The 19,060-nt window shown below is 51.1% G+C and overlaps 1 protein-coding gene across 4 annotated transcripts in view; it reads right to left on the bottom strand.

Annotated features, from left to right (window-relative positions):
* The window catches only part of NRAP (nebulin related anchoring protein), a 67,268-nt gene that overhangs the window by 4,582 nt on the left and 43,626 nt on the right, over window positions 1-19,060 (bottom strand). For all 4 annotated transcript variants that reach the window (XM_059661456.1, XM_059661457.1, XM_059661459.1 and 1 more), the window contains 10 exons: window positions 18,735-18,848; window positions 16,958-17,155; window positions 15,585-15,689; window positions 14,031-14,129; window positions 11,795-11,899; window positions 11,313-11,420; window positions 10,131-10,442; window positions 5,647-5,751; window positions 4,583-4,681; window positions 2,679-2,783 (listed from right to left, as the gene is read on the bottom strand). In XM_059661456.1, coding sequence (XP_059517439.1) covers window positions 2,679-2,783; window positions 4,583-4,681; window positions 5,647-5,751; window positions 10,131-10,442; window positions 11,313-11,420; window positions 11,795-11,899; window positions 14,031-14,129; window positions 15,585-15,689; window positions 16,958-17,155; window positions 18,735-18,848 — 1,350 coding nt within the window. The remainder of the gene's footprint in view (window positions 1-2,678; window positions 2,784-4,582; window positions 4,682-5,646; window positions 5,752-10,130; window positions 10,443-11,312; window positions 11,421-11,794; window positions 11,900-14,030; window positions 14,130-15,584; window positions 15,690-16,957; window positions 17,156-18,734; window positions 18,849-19,060) is intronic.

Here is a 19,060-nt window from a genome sequence, read left to right on the forward strand (position 1 = left end):
TGAATTAAATTGATTGTCAAGAGCCTGACTGAGTCCCTGACCTGTGGATCTCACATCTTCCTCTTTCATTTTCCTCCTTTTCAAGTCGTTCTCACACCCCCTCCAGGAGCCTGGAATCACAGCCCCTGGGTCCCCAGGTAGACCCGCATCACGGACAGAGGCATCGCCATCGCCCGTGCCTTCATGTAGCGGATGCATAAGGCAACGGCTCTGTGAAAGGAGTCATCTGGAGATGCCCGTGGAGGCTCTGTCCTTTATTCGGCCACAGGCAAGGGAGGCAGCGGGAGAGGCTCATCACCAGCATTTGACAAAGTGACAGCCCCAGAGCGGGCCGGTAGCTGGCTCGTTCTGTGAGCCACAGCAGGGCGCCCTTAAGAACCTCACTTTTGTCACCTGGAAACAGAGCTCAAGGCTGGGGCTCTGTTTTGTTAGGGGACTGATGGGGGAGGGGGGCGAGGGAGGACGGACGAAGGAGCAGTGGTGGATAAAAAGATAAAACCTCACCCACTCTACAACTGGAACCAGAGGGGACTGTGAAGGGCCTGGGCCAAGCCTGATGGGTCTTATCATTCCCGTGTCCTGCTGCCCATCTTCTCCTGCGTCTTAGCCTCCAGCCCCAACAACTACCACCACAAACCAGGAGCCAAAAGCCTACTATGTGCAAGGGTCTTGAAATACAGAACCGATCATCCCTGGGGTCACCACCTAATCGGTGGATCTCACACAGAGGCCCACATGATTGGATTTACTGGGTCACTGTTGAGTTTAGCAGGCAGGAAGGGGAGCCATATAGAAGGGGTCCCACAAATATCCCAGCAAATTGAGTCAAACCCTGATCATTTCCTGGAGAGGGAACAGTCAGGGTCTTCCTAATTCAAGAGCCTGGTCCACACCAGACCTGGGCTGGGTAATGACAGCATCCAACCCCAACATCACCCCAGTTTGGTGTGCAGTGCACCCCAGCTTCTGAGTCTCTGTAACGGAGGGTCAACGAGAGCACGTGACCCAGATCGGGGTTCTCCTCGAGGCCCCGGCCCCCTTCCTCCTGGTCACTGCTCCCTGGATACTATGTGCCTGATGGTCATCACTTCCTCCCCGAGTTTTTGATTCTGTTGAGGTTTTTGCCTTGCCACTGGGAGTCTTTAGATTCCGCAGCCCCTTTGATTTGGAACCCTGGGCGTTCCTCTTCTTTATCACAGTGGGCACAGTTTTGTCCTCATCCTCACACATTACAGCCATTTGATTTTTAGTTATTTCGGCTGCCTGACACATCTCAATGGCTTTCTTTGCCCAGGAAGGTCACTTTCCCTCCACAGCCTCCGCACACAGCACTTGATCCAATTGTGTGTATTCCGCACGCCCTGAAGAAGTGCTCTTTCAAAAGAGGTCTGTGAGTTCTCCACATCCGCATGCCCCGGTGGCTAATTTCAGCTCCAGGACTCTATAGACGGGCATCTCCCGTGAGAGGAAAGACGCGTCCATCGCCAGCCCGGGGTGGCTGTCCTCTTTAAGCTGGGCCCCACGTGGACTGGCAGTCCTATCCCCGTCTCTAGGGCTGTGTGGGCCTCCAGTGGTCCCTCGCACGGAGGCCTGGCCTCCCCCATCCTCGAAGCGTTAATGAGACGGATGTTTTGTTCCAGCTCTGCAGAAGGGGGAGGCCCCGCTTCCCCAGATGGAGGTCAGCCCACCAGGGCTGCTGTTCTAAAATTATCCCGCGTGCATCCCTCCAAAGCCTCAGATGGTCATAATGACTCCTATTTACAAAGCACCATCGCATCCGCTGCGTGGGATCCCACAGGGCTTTACAAATGCAACAAACTCTCGTACACGCTAACTAGAAGGCGCCTCGCCAACCCCTGCAAGGCGGCCACCTCTGGGGCGACCGGTAGCAGCTGTTCTTCTGCACGGAGCCCCAGGACACAATGGCCAGGCCAGGGAGGGGAGAATGGCCGACGCTGGGAGGCCCGCCGCCGCCCCAGGCCGACACACTCAGCCCGTGTTATTCTGATCTGACAGCGTCTTTTGATTCTGCCGCCTCACTACCTGTTATCCCAGGATCACAGCTTTGCTGGCCGAGCGGCCGCCTATTCTATTACAACCAGGGGCCTCCAACCCCCCGCCAACAACAAGCCTGGGTTTAGGAAACAGCATCTTGGTTATGCACGCAAAGGGCACACATCCAAGGGAAACTGGAGTGTGGAGGCCACAGCCCCATGCACAAGGAGCAAATTGTATTTGCGCCTGATGGGCCACCATGGCAGCAACTTTCCAAACTGCAGAGTGAGGAAGAGCCACCGTTTCTCCAAGGTCACCCTCTGAATGGCTACGGAGGGGTGTCCAGGAATCAGAGAGAGCAGGTGTCCACGCCTGATGGGGCCCACTCCTCTGGCTGTAACCCAGCACACACCGAGGTCTTTGCAGCCATGTCCAGAACCAGAATGTGAGAGCTGGGAGGAACCACAGGCATCATTAGCTCAGTTCCATTCCCATTTCACAGCTGAGGAAACTGAGGCCCAGCGGGGAAAGTGACTCAAATCCCACTCTCAGTGCAGCGTTCCTTTTCTCCTAAGTCTTCCTCTCTAGGACTTTTGCTTTTAACAAATAAAAGCCACTTTGGATAATCTGACAGAAACAGGCAACCCTCCCACCCGGCCCCCATGGATGGCCGGCTCACTCACATCGCTCAGGTGCAGCGCGTTGAGGCGGGCCCTGATGAAGTCGGGGTGGTCGGGGATCAGGGTGAATCTGTGCAGGGATTCCGCATCCCCCGACCTGTACAGGCGCTGCAGGTAAGACAGGTTCACGGTCAATGTAGAACTCCACCTGCTGAACGCACAGGTGAGGAGCAGGCTGCTCTCTGCTCCTGCCCCTCCTGCTCGAGTGCCCATCGCAGGGACACAGCCCAGCCTGCAGGTGGACAGCATCCCTCAGAAGCCACCCAGGTAAGGAGGGAGGGCCCACGTGGTCAGGGCCAGGTGGGGTGGCTGCTTTGAAACAGACCCTGTTTAAAATATTCCTCAAGCTCTGCTCCAAATGGGTCACTCCACCAGCATCCTGTGGGCGCCACCGTGTGCTTTACGAACAGTGTCAAGAGTGTGGCTACTTCGGAGAATCTTTGCAGCTGAACAGCGTTCAAGCTTTTTACTCATAATAAGATGCCTCAAGATGACACAAGAACTAATTAGTCTTTTCATTCTAAAACTAGAGGCCCAGTGCATGAAATTCGTGCACGGGTAGGGTCCCTAGCAGCTGCTACTACCAAGGGGCCTCCCTTCCCCCGGCTGCCTGACGCTGCTGGCCGGGGCGGGGCCAGCTGGCCCTGCCCCCTGGTTGAAATCCTGGTTGAGGGGACAATTTGCATATTAGGTTTTTATTATGTAGGACACTTTAACATGTGCTCAGAAAAGTGAAGTTTTCATAGTTTTCGGGGTCCCGGAAAGACACAGTTTTAAAGCTCACTCTTTATCTTAGCTGTTACGTTTAGAGCAGCACTTTAAGGCTTGCACACAATTTCAAGAAGTACTGGAGTCCCATCTGTGCTCCGAGAGGAGAATTTAATACTTAATTTTCTGATCCTTCCCCAAGTTCACTGCGGGCTTTGCCAACGTGAGTGGGAGAGCATTCAGATTTCGAGGGAGGCTGGCACAGCTTTGTCACTGTGTGTACAGAACTGAAATCTCTGACACTTTCAGAGAAATAACAGTTAACTTCCTATTCTTTGAAATCAATGCAGGAGCGAGGAAATGGGGCTAACTCATACAGACAGTAAAGCAGAAAGAAGCTTTTAGCATAGCTGTTCTTTTCTACCTGGGTTGTGTTAAGCTGATAATTCCATTACCATCTATCAATAATTAAGATGTATCTGATCACCCTAGCTGGCTGGGTGGGTCAACTGGTTGGAGCACCGTCCCATATACCAAAAAGGTTGTGGGTTCGATCCCAGATTGGAGCATGTATAAGAGGCAGCCTATCAATGTTTCTCTCTCACATCGATGTCTCTCTCTCTCTCCCTTCCTCTCTCTAAAATCAATTTAAAAAAAGGATATACAGTGGGACCTTGACTTACGAGTTTAATTCGTTCTGAGACTGAGCTCGTTAAGGAGCTCGTTAATTCAAATTACTCTATCAACTCAATGCAAAAAATCGGCCGAGAAACAGCTGGTATCTCAAAAAACTCGTTAGTTGGGACACTCATAAGTCAAGGCCCCACTGTATCTGATTTAGTATCTGGTAAGGGATCATCAATAACACTTAGTATTATTATTGTTACAGTTATGAATCAAACCATAATGAGGAACATTTACTGAGGACTTCCTATGTTCCAGTGCTAAAAGCTTCATGTGCTTTTATTTAATCCTCATTTAACTCACTGCATCTTATGAAATGGGTGCTGTCATTCCCTTTCTTTCTAATAAAGGGACTGAGGTTGGAAGCAATGAAGTTACTGGCCCGAGATCATCCGGGTAGCAAGCAGGTTTTTCACACACAGCCATCCTATGGGGAGCCCGTGCTGCTCAGCACTGACCACTGAGCTCACGACCCAGTGCCGTGAGCCTGGAAGGAGTGACGAGAAAACACCCACCTCACTGCAGTGCAGGTAGCTGTTCTTGGCATGAACCAGGTCCGGGGAGTCGACCACTGAGGTGAACTTGAGACTGTCTGGTTTTTTCCGGTACTTGGTCTGTAAAAAGGAGGCAAAGATACCCACGTAACAGCTGAATGTCAGGCATTTTTCTGGATGCAGCACCCTGGAGGGGATCCCAGGGCAAGAATCCCCGGCCATTAAAATAAACGGTGGGAGTTCAGCCAGGCCAGTGTGGCTCAGTGGTTGAGCATCGACCCATGAACCAAGAGGTCACCAGTTTGATTCCCGTTCAGGACACATGCCCGGGTTTCGGGCTCGATCCCCAGTAGGGGGAGTGCAGGAGGCAGCCGATCAATGTTTCTATCTCTCTATCCCTCTCCCTTCCTCTCTCTCTAAAAAAATCAATTAAAATTTTTTTTTAAATGGTGAGAGTTCAGTTAATGAAACTATCCCTGTGCATCTTTGAACACCTGCAATCAGAGAAACCCTGGATACCCTGAGTAAACTGAGAAGGTGAGTGGTAAATTCTGTGCCCTGCCCCATGAAAACGATGGGCCCGTTTAGATTATATTGCTCACAATGTATCTATTGAGAACCTTCTAATGCAGTGGTTCTCAACCTTCTGGCCCTTTAAATACAGTTCCTCATGTTGTGACCCAACCATAAAGTTGTTTTCGTTGCTACTTCATAACTGTCATGTTGCTACTGTTATGAATCGTAATGTAAATATCTGATATGCAGGATGGTCTTAGGCGACCCCTGTGAAAGGGTCGTTCGACCGCCAAAGGGGTCGCAACCCACAGGTTGAGAACCGCTGTTAATGCATCTTCCATCTTTCACCGCCCAATCTGAACGTGTCTTTAACTCCTCAGCAAAGAATTCACTTGGAGAGAAAGCTTGTTCCCTTTTGGGATTTGGCTGCAAATGGCCCTGGAAGAATACTGGGCGTTCAGTGGCCATGGGGCTCTCTTGGGAACCGCCCCCCCCCCCACAAATAGGTCCCCTCTGCAGAAGGAGGTTAGGGCTAGGCTGTAGTCGCAGTAGAGGCAGGTGGGTGGTACCTCGCTGATGAGCTCTCCAGCCTTCTTTGCACTCTCTATCTGCGGGGAGCTCAGCGCCAGCCATCCTGTGCCCCTCATGCCCATCAGGTCTGACTTGTAGCGGAACTGCAGAAAGAAGAACATTTCATCAGGGAAGGTCTGAGCCTGTGGGGGCTTTGGTCATAACGCTCCATCACAACATCGCGACACCTGCATGATGTTAAGCGAAGGTGTTTGAATGTGTGCACTCTGCCAGGGATTAAATAGTGCATCGTGTGTAAGACACAACCAGAACCCGCCAGCGTGATGGCAGGACCGGAAGCGGAGGATGCAGACCTGTGGGAATGCCCTTGTAAAGGAAGGGCTGAGATGTGCTCCAGGCCGAGCACCAGCCCAGGATGCTGCTGCCTTCTGGCAGCCACGTGACTGACCAACTGCCTCAACGGAAACACTTCCGCACTCCCCATGATAAAAGTGCTTGGAGCTCCGGGTCCAACCTGCTGTGACTTGGACCAAGTCACTTGACCAATATGTGACTCAGTTTCTCTCTCTGATGCCTGGAGTTCATAGCAACCACTCTGTGCTCAAACAAACAAAAACAAACAAAAAAACAACAACAAAAAAAACACTGGGGCGTATTTGGGGGCAAAGGCTACTCTATTCGCTAGGTGTTTTATTCCCTTGTGGTAGTGGGCGGAGTGGAGGGGACCATGAGAGCAGGACTCTAAAAACAGGACCAAACTCAGATACAACCAGCTAAATGTATCTTTAGACTTGTGTGCAAGCCATTTTAACCTTTCTGTGCCTCAGTTTACCCCCTCCTCCCACTGTTAGTCATGATGTGCTTATATTACAAAAAATGGGCTAAGGCTTTCCCTTCTTTTTGTTTTTTTTGTTAAGAACTCAGAAGATTAAATCTGCAGCATCATTCCTGGGAGAAACGAAGCAGTGCTTTAAGACAATGGGTCTGGTGAGGGGTTCCGAAAGCCTTAACCTTACTACTATGCCTTGATCTGCCCACCATCGCTGACGGTGAGCCTGCGCATGCATGCTTCTCTTCTTCGCTTTATGGCTATTAGGCATTTTTAAAGATGGAAAAAGACCCTCTGAGGAAATCTAAAATTTGGATCTAAACAAAGTTGATAGCATTCCTCTAATTTAGACATCAGCTCTGCCGTAACGCAAAAATATCGCTCCAGAGACCGGCCTTGCAGCCTTGTTAGTTCCCTTTCATTTCAGGATTCACAGGGGCCCTCGCAGCCGGCCTCAAAGAGGGTCCGTCTCTGATGTACTGTCTGCTGGTGAATGCCCCCGTGCAAATCCCACTCTGCTTCCCAACTGATGCAGGAGACATCACTCGGGTTCAGGAGCAGGTTTCAAAACCCCGTGTCAACCACACTGCTTTTTAGAGCACGATCTTTCAGTCTACACCGGCAAAGCTTATGCCTTCCACTCTGATGAAGAACAGAGAAAATTGGATAAATTTCTAAGTTAGAGAGAATAATCCTACAGGGCCTCTTCACAGCCGGGCCTTGCTCCTTTCAGAAGCAAGATGAAGTGGGGAGCGCTCTTTCAACTCGCCTTTTGTTGTGCTGCACAGTACAATCGCAGGTAAGTCAGAAAGCAAGATGCGGGTTCCCCGAAGATCTGACTGCGCCTCCGACTCTCTTATAAAATGGACGGTCTATTAATATTTCAGCTCCCGGCCCAGCTTTGACTATTCACACACACCCTAAAAACAACACGCCTGCCTCAGAGTTCACGATAAAAAAAAGGGGGGGGCCTGGAGGGGGGTCGAGAAGACGCAGCTACCCAGAGATGGCTTCGAAGAAGGATTCTAAGATAATAAGAGACCTTCTCGAGCAGCCTGGCTGAACCTGGCATCCCCATGTGGCAGCCTCACCCTTTTTCCTTGCACACAGTAAGGCCTGGAAGCCACCTGCAGATTCACACACTGTGTTGTAGCACAGGCTAAGTATTTGGGTCCCTGATTTCTTTTTTATTTTTATTCTTATTGATTTCAGAGAGGAAGGGAGAGGGAGAAAGAGATGAGAGAGAATCACTGATCGGCTGCCTCCTGCACGCCCCCTACTGGGGATTGAGCCTGCAACTTGGACATGTGTCCTGAACAGGAATCAAACCCTGACCTCCTGGTTCATACATAGGTCGACGCTCAACCACTGATCCACAATGGCCAGGCTGGGTCCCTGATTTCTAACAGGAGCGTGTCAGCAGTTGCGCCCAGGAGGTGGCCACGGGAAGGGTATATTTGTCATCCTAATAAGAATCATTATAATAATCACTGCCTTGCATAAGGTGTGCATTGCTTTAGACTCCTCTCGTTCTGTTCACACACCATCCTGCAAAGGCGGGGTTCTTATTTCCACCTACAGGACCATTTTGATGTTCAAACGATTGTTCAGAGTCTCAGAAGTGCCACCAGCTGCTGTCCTCTGGGCATGCCGCACCTGGGGCCCTGGAGAGACACCTCAGGAGCTAGAGCACCTGGGTTTCCTAATCCGGCCACCTGGGGGAGCTGGAGAGCTCTGAGCCGGAGTCAGGAGACAAGTGCCCGCTTGGCCTGGTACTGGCTCCATGGTCTTGAACAAGCCATTTCCCGGCCAGTTTGTGACCCTGGGCAAGCTGCCCCATACTCAGCCTGCGAGTGAACAGCGCCACCCTGTAGTTCCAGGAAATTGTAACAATAACTGGAACATCATTCGTTCATTCAATCATTGTATCATCCTTAATCATCAATCATGTGCTCAGAATAATGTGCCTGTGCCATAAGCAAACTAAGAACAGTCATTGCCTGAGGGCGACCAGAATTGGGAGGCCTGGTGTAGGGAACGTCATCAGAACAGCTCATTCTTCCTGGTGTTTTCCATGGACCAGGCACCGTGCTGCGTGCCTCACACAGACCAGTTCTCAACTGAGAAACGGCTTCTCCCCCAGGTGCACTGCTGTCCCCCAGGTACATCTGGAAATACTTTAAGACATACTTGACTGTCACACTGGGGGAAGGTGGGTGCTATTGGTATCTACTGGGTAGAAGCCTGGATGCTGCCAGGACGGCCCCCACGACAAGGAATTCTCCAGCCCCAAATGTCAAAGGTGCCAGAGTTGAGAAACCCCGACATGGGTGATGAGGGTGGATGTGACAAGAGTCCCGTGGTCTGTGCTCTGAAATGAGAGCGCCTCCCTCCTGGGCCTAGAGAGCCAATGCGCACACAGCCCGTACGTGCTGACCACACGCTACCCTCGTTGCCATGTCCCCGCCGAGGGCCCCAGCTTGGAGGGGGCCTGGGACTGGAGCTGACCTGGGCGGGGCTGGTGCTACCTGCCAGCCTGCGTGGTGCCCTTGCCTGGGAGAGGACCTCCTCTTTCTGGGCCTCAGTGTCTGCTCTGAGCTGTAGGAACCATGACTCCCCTGCAGGGAGCTCCCTCCGGAAGGGCAGGATGGTACCAAGTGTGGGCTCCGGAGCCAGCCCTGCGTCGACACTTCCCAGGTGACCTCATCTTAAACACAGGGGTAAGAGCCTGGCTGGTGTGGCTCAGCAGTTGGGCATCGACCCAGGAATCAAGAGGTGGATTGTTCGATTCCCAGTCAGGGCACATGCCCAGGTTGCAGGCTCCAGCCCCAGTAGGGGGCCTGCAGGAGCCAGCCAATGGATGATGTTCCTCTTTCATCGATGTTTCTATCTCTGTGTCCCTCCCCCTTTCTCTCTCTCTAAAAAATCAATAAAAACATATTTAAAAAAATAAAATGAAACATGAGTAACAATGGGCCCTACTTCACAGCACCATAGCGAGGGTGACAGTAACAGTGATCACTCAATCAGTGTCAGCTGCGAGACAATGACTTTTCTATCATCACCATCACTCCTGCCATTAATGATTGAGCCCCTACTTCTCTCTTGGACCCTGCGACGTCCGCCCCACTCACCCTCATGCTTCACTCTGGCCTCAAATATGCTGAGACTGCTCCTGCTCTGGGCTCAGCCTTTGAATTTGCTATTCTGTTTGCTGGAGAGCGCCATTCCCTTCCAGCATCTCTTTGCTCTTTGCACAAATGCCACCTTTTCCATGACCCCATCTTCCATTGCACGTGTGTATGTACACATACACACAATCACACCCTCCTAGCCCACTTCTCTGCTTTGTCTGTCTCCACAGCAGGCACCCCACTAAATATTCGACTTATCCTATTTTATCTCGCTCCCATATCATGGAACCTCCAAGAGCACAGGACTTTTGCCTTTTTTTGTTGGCTGCTATAGTCCCAGCACCTAGAATAACACCCAGTGCATAGTAGGTGCTCAATAAATATTTGTTGAATGACGGATTGACTAACTCCAACCCAGATAACACAGACTGAGCAAGTCGTTGTTGGGCATAGGGAGTGTCTGACAGGCTAAGGAGGGAGCAGAGATTGTAAGTTATACCCAGGCTTGATAGTAGGAGGAGGGTCAGGAGCTGGTGTCTGACCCACCAGGTGCCCCTACCTCACTCTGCAGGGCGTGAGCTTTCTTGGCCGAGGCCATCTTCAGGTCCTCGGGCAGCGCCGTGAACTCGTGGCACCGTGTCCTGTAGTCGTGGTCGCTGGCCAGGGCCTGGGCCTTCCTGGCGTGGACCAGGTGCACCATGTCCATGGGCAGGTGGTACTGTGCTTGGCTGCCCACTGCCTGCCTCCTGTACTGGAGCTCGCTCTGCAGCTGGCCCACCCGCCGGCAGTGCCGGAGCCGGGGGTCGTCGCTGACACTCCGCGCCCCGATCAGCCTCCCTCGCTCCTTCACAAAGTCATGTCTGTAGAGAAACTGGAAGAGAAGGCCCGCGGGTCAGGGGCTGGCGTGCCACCTGCTGAAATCCCACCTGCACGTTCTCACCGCAGACCCTAGAAAAGTCACCTGTTCTGACAGTAGGAAGTGATGATTATAAGAAAAGCCACAGTGAGGCCAGCCTGGGAGCAGGCTTCCTGCCTGGGGGACCAACAATTAAAACATCCCCCCATCCTTCCTTTCTAATTACAGCCAGGTCCTCGGGACCAAAGCGAGGGCCCCACTCTCCACACTGCCCGCGTCTCCTGTGGCCAAGAGGAGTTCATCAAAAAGGGTTAAAAATAAATGTATCCTTTCGCACTTGGCAAAACGTGAAACCCAAAAGACAGGACCCGTTTATCTGAAGTCCACGTTTTCAGTGACTTGTTTGTGTGGAAGAGAAAGTCACCTTCATGCCCCAACGCGATGGACGCCATCAACAGAGCGTCTGCACACAGCCAGCAAATCCTAGCACACAGCCGGCGTGTGGAACTGCAGAGAGCCCGGAGCGAGACGTGCTCGGGCTCAGTACAATTTCTCTGGCGCGTTTTCTCTCTAATTCTGGGTGGCGTGAGAAAGCAGGCAGTTCCCCGGGTCCAGAGGGACGGTGGCCTCGACATCGCAATTAGAAATAAATCACCATCTCCTTCCTGCCCGAGACCGTTGTCTGAATTTAGCTTCTGATTAACAAAAGCTCGCTTCCCCTCCCTCTGTCAGAGAATCTCATTCGTAACTAATATATTCTGCAGGTGACATCCTGTCTCACACGGCGAGAGATTTGCTTTAATTCAGGAAAATCAGCTGCAGACCTGGTTTTACATGAAGTTAACAGAAATTAGGCGAGACGGAAGGTCATATCATTCCACTCACATCACTGGCGATATCTCCAGAGACCCGAGCAGCCTGGAAGGGGAGCGCGTCTATTGTCAGCTTGTAGCCTTGAGCACGGAGATTATGCCAAGACTCCTTGTATTTTGCCTACAATGGAAACACATGTAGATTTTCTTTAAAAAAAAATTACATGAATCAATGAACAAAGGCTACCCCTTTCATTCTGTAGCACCGTGTCCCAGGATCTATTTCTGACAAGCGAGAGCTTTCTGTTTTGCAAAGAAAATCTCATCAGCACACCTGCTGTCGCTGTCGTGGGCTCTGACAGGTTATGAACGTAACACATTTGTGAAAAGGTCTATTTAACATGCGCATCGAAAAGACACGTGTGTGTGTGTGTGTGTGTGTGTGTGTGTGTGTTTTCACGTTCCTGTGAACGCTGGAAGGGTCACTGTTAGGTCACGTCACAGACATACGTGGCTTTGGCGTGCGCCTGAACTTCAGCAACAAGGAAGGCTTACGTCACTCAGGTTGGCCGCATTGGTTTTCGCTCGGACGAACTCGGGCAGCCCCAGGGTCATCGTGTACTGGTGTCTCGCATCCTCCCCGGCTGCTTTGTAGAGACGCTGGGCAAAGAGAAAGACAGGAAAAGCAAGAAAAGCAAGAAGATCAGCGCGGTGCATGTCTGCAGGCCTGGAGGCCCTCCCTCGCTCGCAGTCGGAAAACACATCTGTACAAGGCCATTCGCTGTGCCCTGGGTGCACCGGCAGCCTTGGGCAAGATGTTTCTTTCCACGAAAGCTTTTTGCATGAGTCGAATTGCGTGACATAAAATGTATAATAAGAGACTGCAAGTTACTTTTGATAGGTAGGGCTCAGGACGTGATACCTCCAAACAGGGCACCCAAGCGGAAGGGATGTGAGAAGTGCAGGTGCTACAAGGATGCTCTCTGGCTCCCCCCCCCCCCCCCAGGCAGGTCACGAGCCCCTCCGGTGCGGGTGCCCTCCCTACACCTGAGGAAACAGCATCCTTATCTCCGAAGACGAAAGGGACGCCGCAGGACGCGGAAAGGAGCTGAGCAAACAGACCTTGCTGAATGTCCCCCACTTTCCTACACTTAGCGGATACCCTTTGTCCTGTCACATTTCCCCACGACTTTTCACTTTTCCTCAAACCCAGTGTAATAACGCTCGGGCTTAACCATGTCTTCAGGTCTTCGTTTCTTTACAAAGGCTCCCCTACCACCTGACATGCATATTAAATAAACGTCTGTGCTTTTCTCTCGTTAATCTGTCTTTTGTCACAGAGCCCTGGCCCAGACCCTCAGAAGGGAAAGAAAAAGGTGTTTTTTTCCTCCCCTACACTTCACTCAATAATAGTCTGAGGAAAGAAAAACCATTTAGGAAGTCAATCTCAACGTTCTTCCCACATAAACTTTTCCCTCAAGGACTCAGTGTCAAGACAACACGAAGACGTGGGAAGTGTAGGAGAAACGCTGCGATGTGTAAGGGACGTTCCCAAACCCTAGTCTGTGTTCTTTCCTAAAACCGCAGATCCTGCCACAGGGGCAGCCACCCCAGGGCCGGCCTGAGGGGTCTCCGCCAGGGCAAAAGCATTTATTCGCGTGATGAGAAATGGGTCTGTGGTGGCTGAGCTCTTTGAGGCCATAACAGGTTTTGTTACCCCACAGCATCCAGCTCACCACTCAAACAAGAAAGGTTCAACAGGAATTTAAAACTTACAACTCATGAAAGAAGCCCTTTGGATGTACTTATCCCAAGTGAGAGTGGGAACTAATAGTAGAAATAGCCAAATCTCAACCGACTTCTAAGAGTTAGAGTCAGGGGGAGTATCTTATAAACTAAAGATGATGCAAAATTTAATTCTCTGCCAAGTTCACTTTCTATTTCAAGCTTGTCCGACAGCCACTAAGAAGAAACAGAATTGAAAAGATGGTTTAACATGAGATTCCTTTCCTTGGTTCCCCCTCCGATAGATGTATTAAAGTGTAAACTGGGTAAAGGATGAGTGAGAAGACACGACGAGGTAGAAATTCGAGAAGTCTGACAAACAACATACTCTAGGACAGTGATGGCGAACCTATGACACGCGTGTCAGAGGTGACGCGCGAACTCATTTTTTGGTTGATTTTTCTGTTAAATGGCATTTAAATACATAAAATAAATATCAAAAATATAAGTCTTCATTTTACTATGGTTGCAAATATCAAAAAATGTCTATATGTGACACGGCACCAGAGTTAAGTTAGGGTTTTTCAAAATGCTGACACGCCGAGCTCAAAAGGTTCGCCATCACTGCTCTAGGGCTATCCTTGGCTCACCACAAATCTCCCCACGACAACCATCAGAATGGCGCTGCAAAAGTGGTTACCCAGTATTTGCTGAGACAGAACAAATGAATGGCACACCAGCATGTCTCAAAGGTTAATACGCAGTCAGTGGGTCTGGGGTGGGGCCTGGGGCTCAGCATTCCTAACAAGCTCCCAGGAGAAGCAGATGCTGCCTGCTGGTCTGTGATTGCACTTGGACGAGACGGAAGACAACCAGATTTCCACCTGGGCCTCCTCCTTCGGGGAAATATTTAAGCTCCGTATAATGGCGTTCTCTTCTCCTAAACCTCCATGCAAACACCCAGGCTTTCCACCACCTCCCCAAACCCACACACAGTCACACATATTTTTAACAATCTAGCAGTTTCTCCAAAGCCCGTTCCAAAGCCATCAGCGGGAGACTTTACCTCATTCGTAATCTGGTTGCTGAGTTTTGCTTGAAGGAGGCTGGGGGTGTCGGTCACAGCTGTGTACTTGAATGACTGGGGATGCTGACGGTATTTGCTCTGAATTCACACACGAGAAGGAATAAGAAGATGTGGTAAGATATAAAACCAGCTCTTGAAACACTGGTGATAAAACCTCTTTTTGCAAAGGCTGGCAGTCTGTCAGCTGGAACCTAGTCTGTCATTTGCTCTTATGGCCTCAGAATTCAATGGGATGGAGGAGCAGAGAGGAGCATAGGACAGACCGAATCAGACGCTTAACCAGCGGGAAAGGGAGAGCTAGCCCTTTGCTATGAATGTGAAGGTGACTACTGAAATTCCAGTTCTGCTCCCAACCTTTGCTCGTTATAAATCCAGGGCTCCTCAGCGTTGAGAACATACCAGAAACACCTGTACATATGCCTGCACCCACCCCGGGAGATCAGGATTCAGTAAATCGGCAGTGGACCCAAGGCTCTGGATCCAATGAGAATTCCAATGCACCACAAGGTTTAGAAACCACTTGTTTTGGAGATTTCATTGGAAAAGTGAAGCACAAAGTTAAATCTAAACTTTGGCCAATTCCGCTGGTGTAAGCAAGCCATAAGCCCATCTAATACTACCCAATCTGGCCACTGACCACCCTTCACTTCCAGAGCCTTCCATTATGCCCTCCTGTCCTTGATCTACCATGAATAGAAGTCCCAAAGCCCTCTCAAGGGCGAGCAAGATTCCAGGAGCTTAGAATTCTAAACTTCTATAATTCTACCAAGAAACTATGATCCAGCTTAGAGCAACCATTTCATGTACAGCCACCAGAGAAGCACTGAGCTTCAATGAGTCCCAATCCTAACAAAAACTAAACAAAGGTTGTAATAGTATCCCCATTTGGCTGATTAAAATGTTGAGGCTCAGAGAGGTTAGGTGACTGGCTTGATGTCACACAGCAAATGAGTGGAATTTCAGCCTCCAGCTGTTGGTCTCTAAAGCCTACCCTGTCTACACTGCACCACAGCGCCAATCTCCAAAAGGACACAGGGAGATACATCTAATGAGTCAGTGAAGTGTGAATAATTCTTTTATGTTCACAACGGAACTGACTCGCTAGCTGCAAAGCTGTCTTAAATGGCATTTGGTCTGAATGGAGAATCCAGTGCAAAGAAGAGAAGCCGGGCAAGAGGTTAGTGGCTAGTCACCAATGTTAATAGTGGAACATATAACTCACTTTCACAGTAACAACAAACAGATGGTACCCAGCCGGCATGGCTCAGTAGCTGAGCATCGACCTATGAACCAGGTTACAGTTCAATTCCCAGTTAGGTCACATGCCCAGGTTGTGGGCTCGATCCCCATTGTGGGACATGCAGGAGACAGGCAATCAATGATTCTCTCTCATCACTGATATCTCTCTCTCTCTCTCACCTCTGAATTCAATAAAAATATATTTAAAAACAAAACAAAAAACACCTGATGGCTATGCAACAACCTCTGCTGTAGAAATATACTGACAGCCCTCACCCCTCGAGTCCCAGTTACCTCACTGATGAGTTCAGACGCTCTTTTTCTCCCTTCGATCTCTAACGTGCCTGGAATGACACAGGCCACCCCTCGCATGAAGTTCAAGTCCGACCGGTACTCATTCTACAAAAAACACTAGGAATCAGAAGAGCCAAACTTGCAGAACAAAGGAGCAGAGAGAAGCCAGAGGACCCGGGACAGGACAGCGCCGTGGCTGGTACTCAGGGCCAAGCCGGTCTCTCCAGATGTCTCATACTCAGCCAACAGCTTAGTAAATGCTCATTAGGAAAATAAACGCTGGGGCGGATGGTGGTTAGAAAGTCAGTCGACTTGGGGCAAACGTGGAAATGGTCTGACAGGTCTTCTAAAACAAAACCCAGTAGCAGCGGGTGGCACGAATGAATCAAAGGTTAAGAAAGAACTAATGAATGAATCCAGAAGAATGTCGCAAAGGCCTGCCTGAGTCTGCTGAGTAAGGCACATGTGGCTACCTCAGTGATGTGGGCTGACACTTTAAAGGGCCCCCAAGTCCACTCCCCTTCAGCCACCTAGGTACCGCTGGGCGCGCTGCCTTCAAATCGCTATCGGGAGGAGAGGCGGGGCCAGCGAGGGCTGTGCTCAAGTGACAAAGGGCCCACGAGCTGAGCCTGGCAGCTCCTGTCCCTACAACTGCTCGGCGGTTCCTGTCAGCTTCTGTCATTCAGTAAACGCCGCACACGGGCATAAAATCTGAGCAGACGACAGATACCCAGATCTAAGTGCTGCTGGGCTGGCAGGCCCAGCCACACCAGGAAGCCGGGCTGGAGCCGTTTCCTTTCTGACACAGGCCCGTTAATGCAAATCTTACAGCACAAGAGCCCGGCAAGCTAAGGAGGCTGCTGAGACGTCCTATATCTCCTTGGGAGTGAGGAGATCCTCTCCCCCTCTCCCCCCTACCCCTCCCCCGTCCCCTGCCTGCTTCAGAAAACAGAGGCGTGAGCCACGAATGCACTTCCAGGCTCAGTTCCCCTGCTCGTGTACAGCCACGTGACCTTGGGCAAGCTGCCCAACTCCTTCCAGCCTCACTATTATTTCTCTGTAAAATGGGACCAAGACTATTAGTACAGGGTCATTCTGAGGTTTAAATGAGATAATGCATGAAAACGCCAGGCTCGGAATTCAGCAGAAACACTCCATAGATGGTTGTTGTTATTAGATCTGTGCAGCTGTGCGTGCTTTCTATGAAGAGCTAGGTAGGAACATGGGGGGAGGGGGTTTTCAAAGAAACCCCAAGTTTTGGGTATCCCTTCTCTGGAGGCCCCACTGAGCCAAAGGGAGCCGCCAGGTCAGTGCCTTGTGGGCAAATGGGAGAGGAAAGAGCCCTGGGAGAGAGAGAGGCCAGGTCTCCTTACCTCGCTCTGCAACTTGTGAGCTCTCTTGGCACAGCTGAGCCTCAGGTCCTCCGCCAAGGATGTGTACTGGGGGAGCGGGTGTCTGTAGTCCTGGTCGCTGGCCAGGCTCTGCGCCTTCTTGGCATGCACCAGGGTGACCATGTCCAACGGCAGATGGAACTGCGCCTTTGAGCGCTCAAAGCCTTTCTTGTAATTCACCTAGAGGGGCAGACAGATCCACGGCAGCTATTTCAAAGCCACCATTCGCCTCAGGGGCATCAGGGACAGGGACTGCCATGCCACTGTCCCAGGGAAGTCTGGGGGAGGTTCTTGGCAGGGACGGGGTTCCTTGCTTTGGGGACTGGCTTAATACACAGAACTAATCTCCAGGTCCTAACGCTCAAGACGGGCTCTTCCCATTTTCCCGAGGCAAAAAGATGCTTGGGGACCCGAGCCCTCCCACCACAGGCTCTTCCCTTCACCTTCTCAAGTTCAGGTTCTAGACACCAAGGAGTTTCCTCTCAAGCTAGCTTATGAAGAGCTTTTTCAAAGCATCGGATGCCCTCCCAGGAACTCTGGGAGCCAGGTGTAGTGGGTGGCCACCTAGGAAGCCAGTTTGGAGGGGCGGATATTTCCAAGGGCCCAACCCGCATCCCGGGGGAGAAAGGGAGGAGCCTGTTGGCAGACCACAAGCTCCACTGAGTCCCGGGAGGAGCTGTCTGCAGGTCTGTGAAGCTCACTCCAGGCTTCTTGGGAGTCAGATGTGTAATCACCACCTCTTAGCTGCAGCCACTCCTGCCTACCCTCAGTCCCACCCCCGCGAATCCTCCCCTCATCCCTACCATAAAGCCAAGGACAATTCATGTCCAACCCCATACTCTTAGGTCAGCACCCCACGACAGAATGGGGAAAACAATGTTAGAAATGGGGACACTGAGGCAGAGAACACAAGAAGTTGTGGAAAGAGTGTAAGATGCGGAGCTGGCTCTTCCCCTTTCCAGCTGATCTTGGGCAAGGGGCTGAGCCACCCAGAGCGTAGGTCTCCTTATCAGTACACCCACCCAGGATGAATAAACAGATGACGTTCCCAGAGAGAGTCTGACGGTTAAATGAGACATTGCATGTAAAAGTGTTTGGTCCTCTGTAACATGTTGCCACATATCAGATTTCATCACTACTACTAGCTAAGTCCCACATATACTAATATGTGCCAGGGGGCAGGGAACACACATGTGCCAGCATCCAGAGGGGTGAAGTCAAGGGTTGTAATCTGAGATGCCTCCAGGAGCCAGACAGGCAGCAAAAAGAAGTGAAGGAGGAAGTGGGGGACAAGGGGGCGAGGGGGTAGGGCTGCATGACCAGGAAGGCACAGGCCCCTCTAAATGCAGCTCTCCGTAATCAACGGCACCTGTAGCTTTGCAGACTCCAGAGCCGCCTTCTGGCCAGAAGCCTAAAACTTTTATGTGAAAGTTCCCGTTTTTAAAGGCTTGCAATGAATTCATTGCAGACACAACAAAACGCTTCTGCAATCCAAATCCAGACTTCAGGTCCCTTTTAGAGGCTGTTGGGCAAAAATCATAGAACTCCCAGCCTGGCAGGAGTAAGGGGTCAGCTAGCCCAACCTCTCACTTGACGGAGGAAGAAGCTGAAACCCAGAGGGGCCGAGGGGCCTGACCATGCCACAGAGACAGTCCCCGCAACCAGAGGACGATCGACATTAGGCAGCGGTGCATGGTAGGGGGTGGGGTGGGGAGGTGGGGGAGGGGGTGCGGCTCTGTGGCATTTTTCTCCCACTCACTTCACTCTGCAGCGAGCTGGCGTACACTGAATGCGCAAGGCTGATATCGTCTTCCAAGCTCCGGGAGCCGAGCATCTGCCCTTTCATTCTCTCAAATGCCTCTTTGTATTTGTACTAAAGGGAAAGAGAACAGGAGAGAGTAACAGCTCGGGGACAAGGGACACGGAATGGAAGAGGTGGGCATTGGGCGAAAATGTTTTGTTCTTTTGACAGTGACTGGGTGAGTTAAAAGAAACACGTGGGAGTCGTCAAAGGGCCCGTTCTTTCATATGCAAGACTCCCAATGACTAAAGGGCTGGGATGTGACATGGCAGGATGAGTGAGCG

Source organism: Myotis daubentonii, chromosome 13 (genome assembly GCF_963259705.1).
Source record: "Myotis daubentonii chromosome 13, mMyoDau2.1, whole genome shotgun sequence".
Classification (NCBI taxonomy): domain Eukaryota; kingdom Metazoa; phylum Chordata; class Mammalia; order Chiroptera; family Vespertilionidae; genus Myotis; species Myotis daubentonii.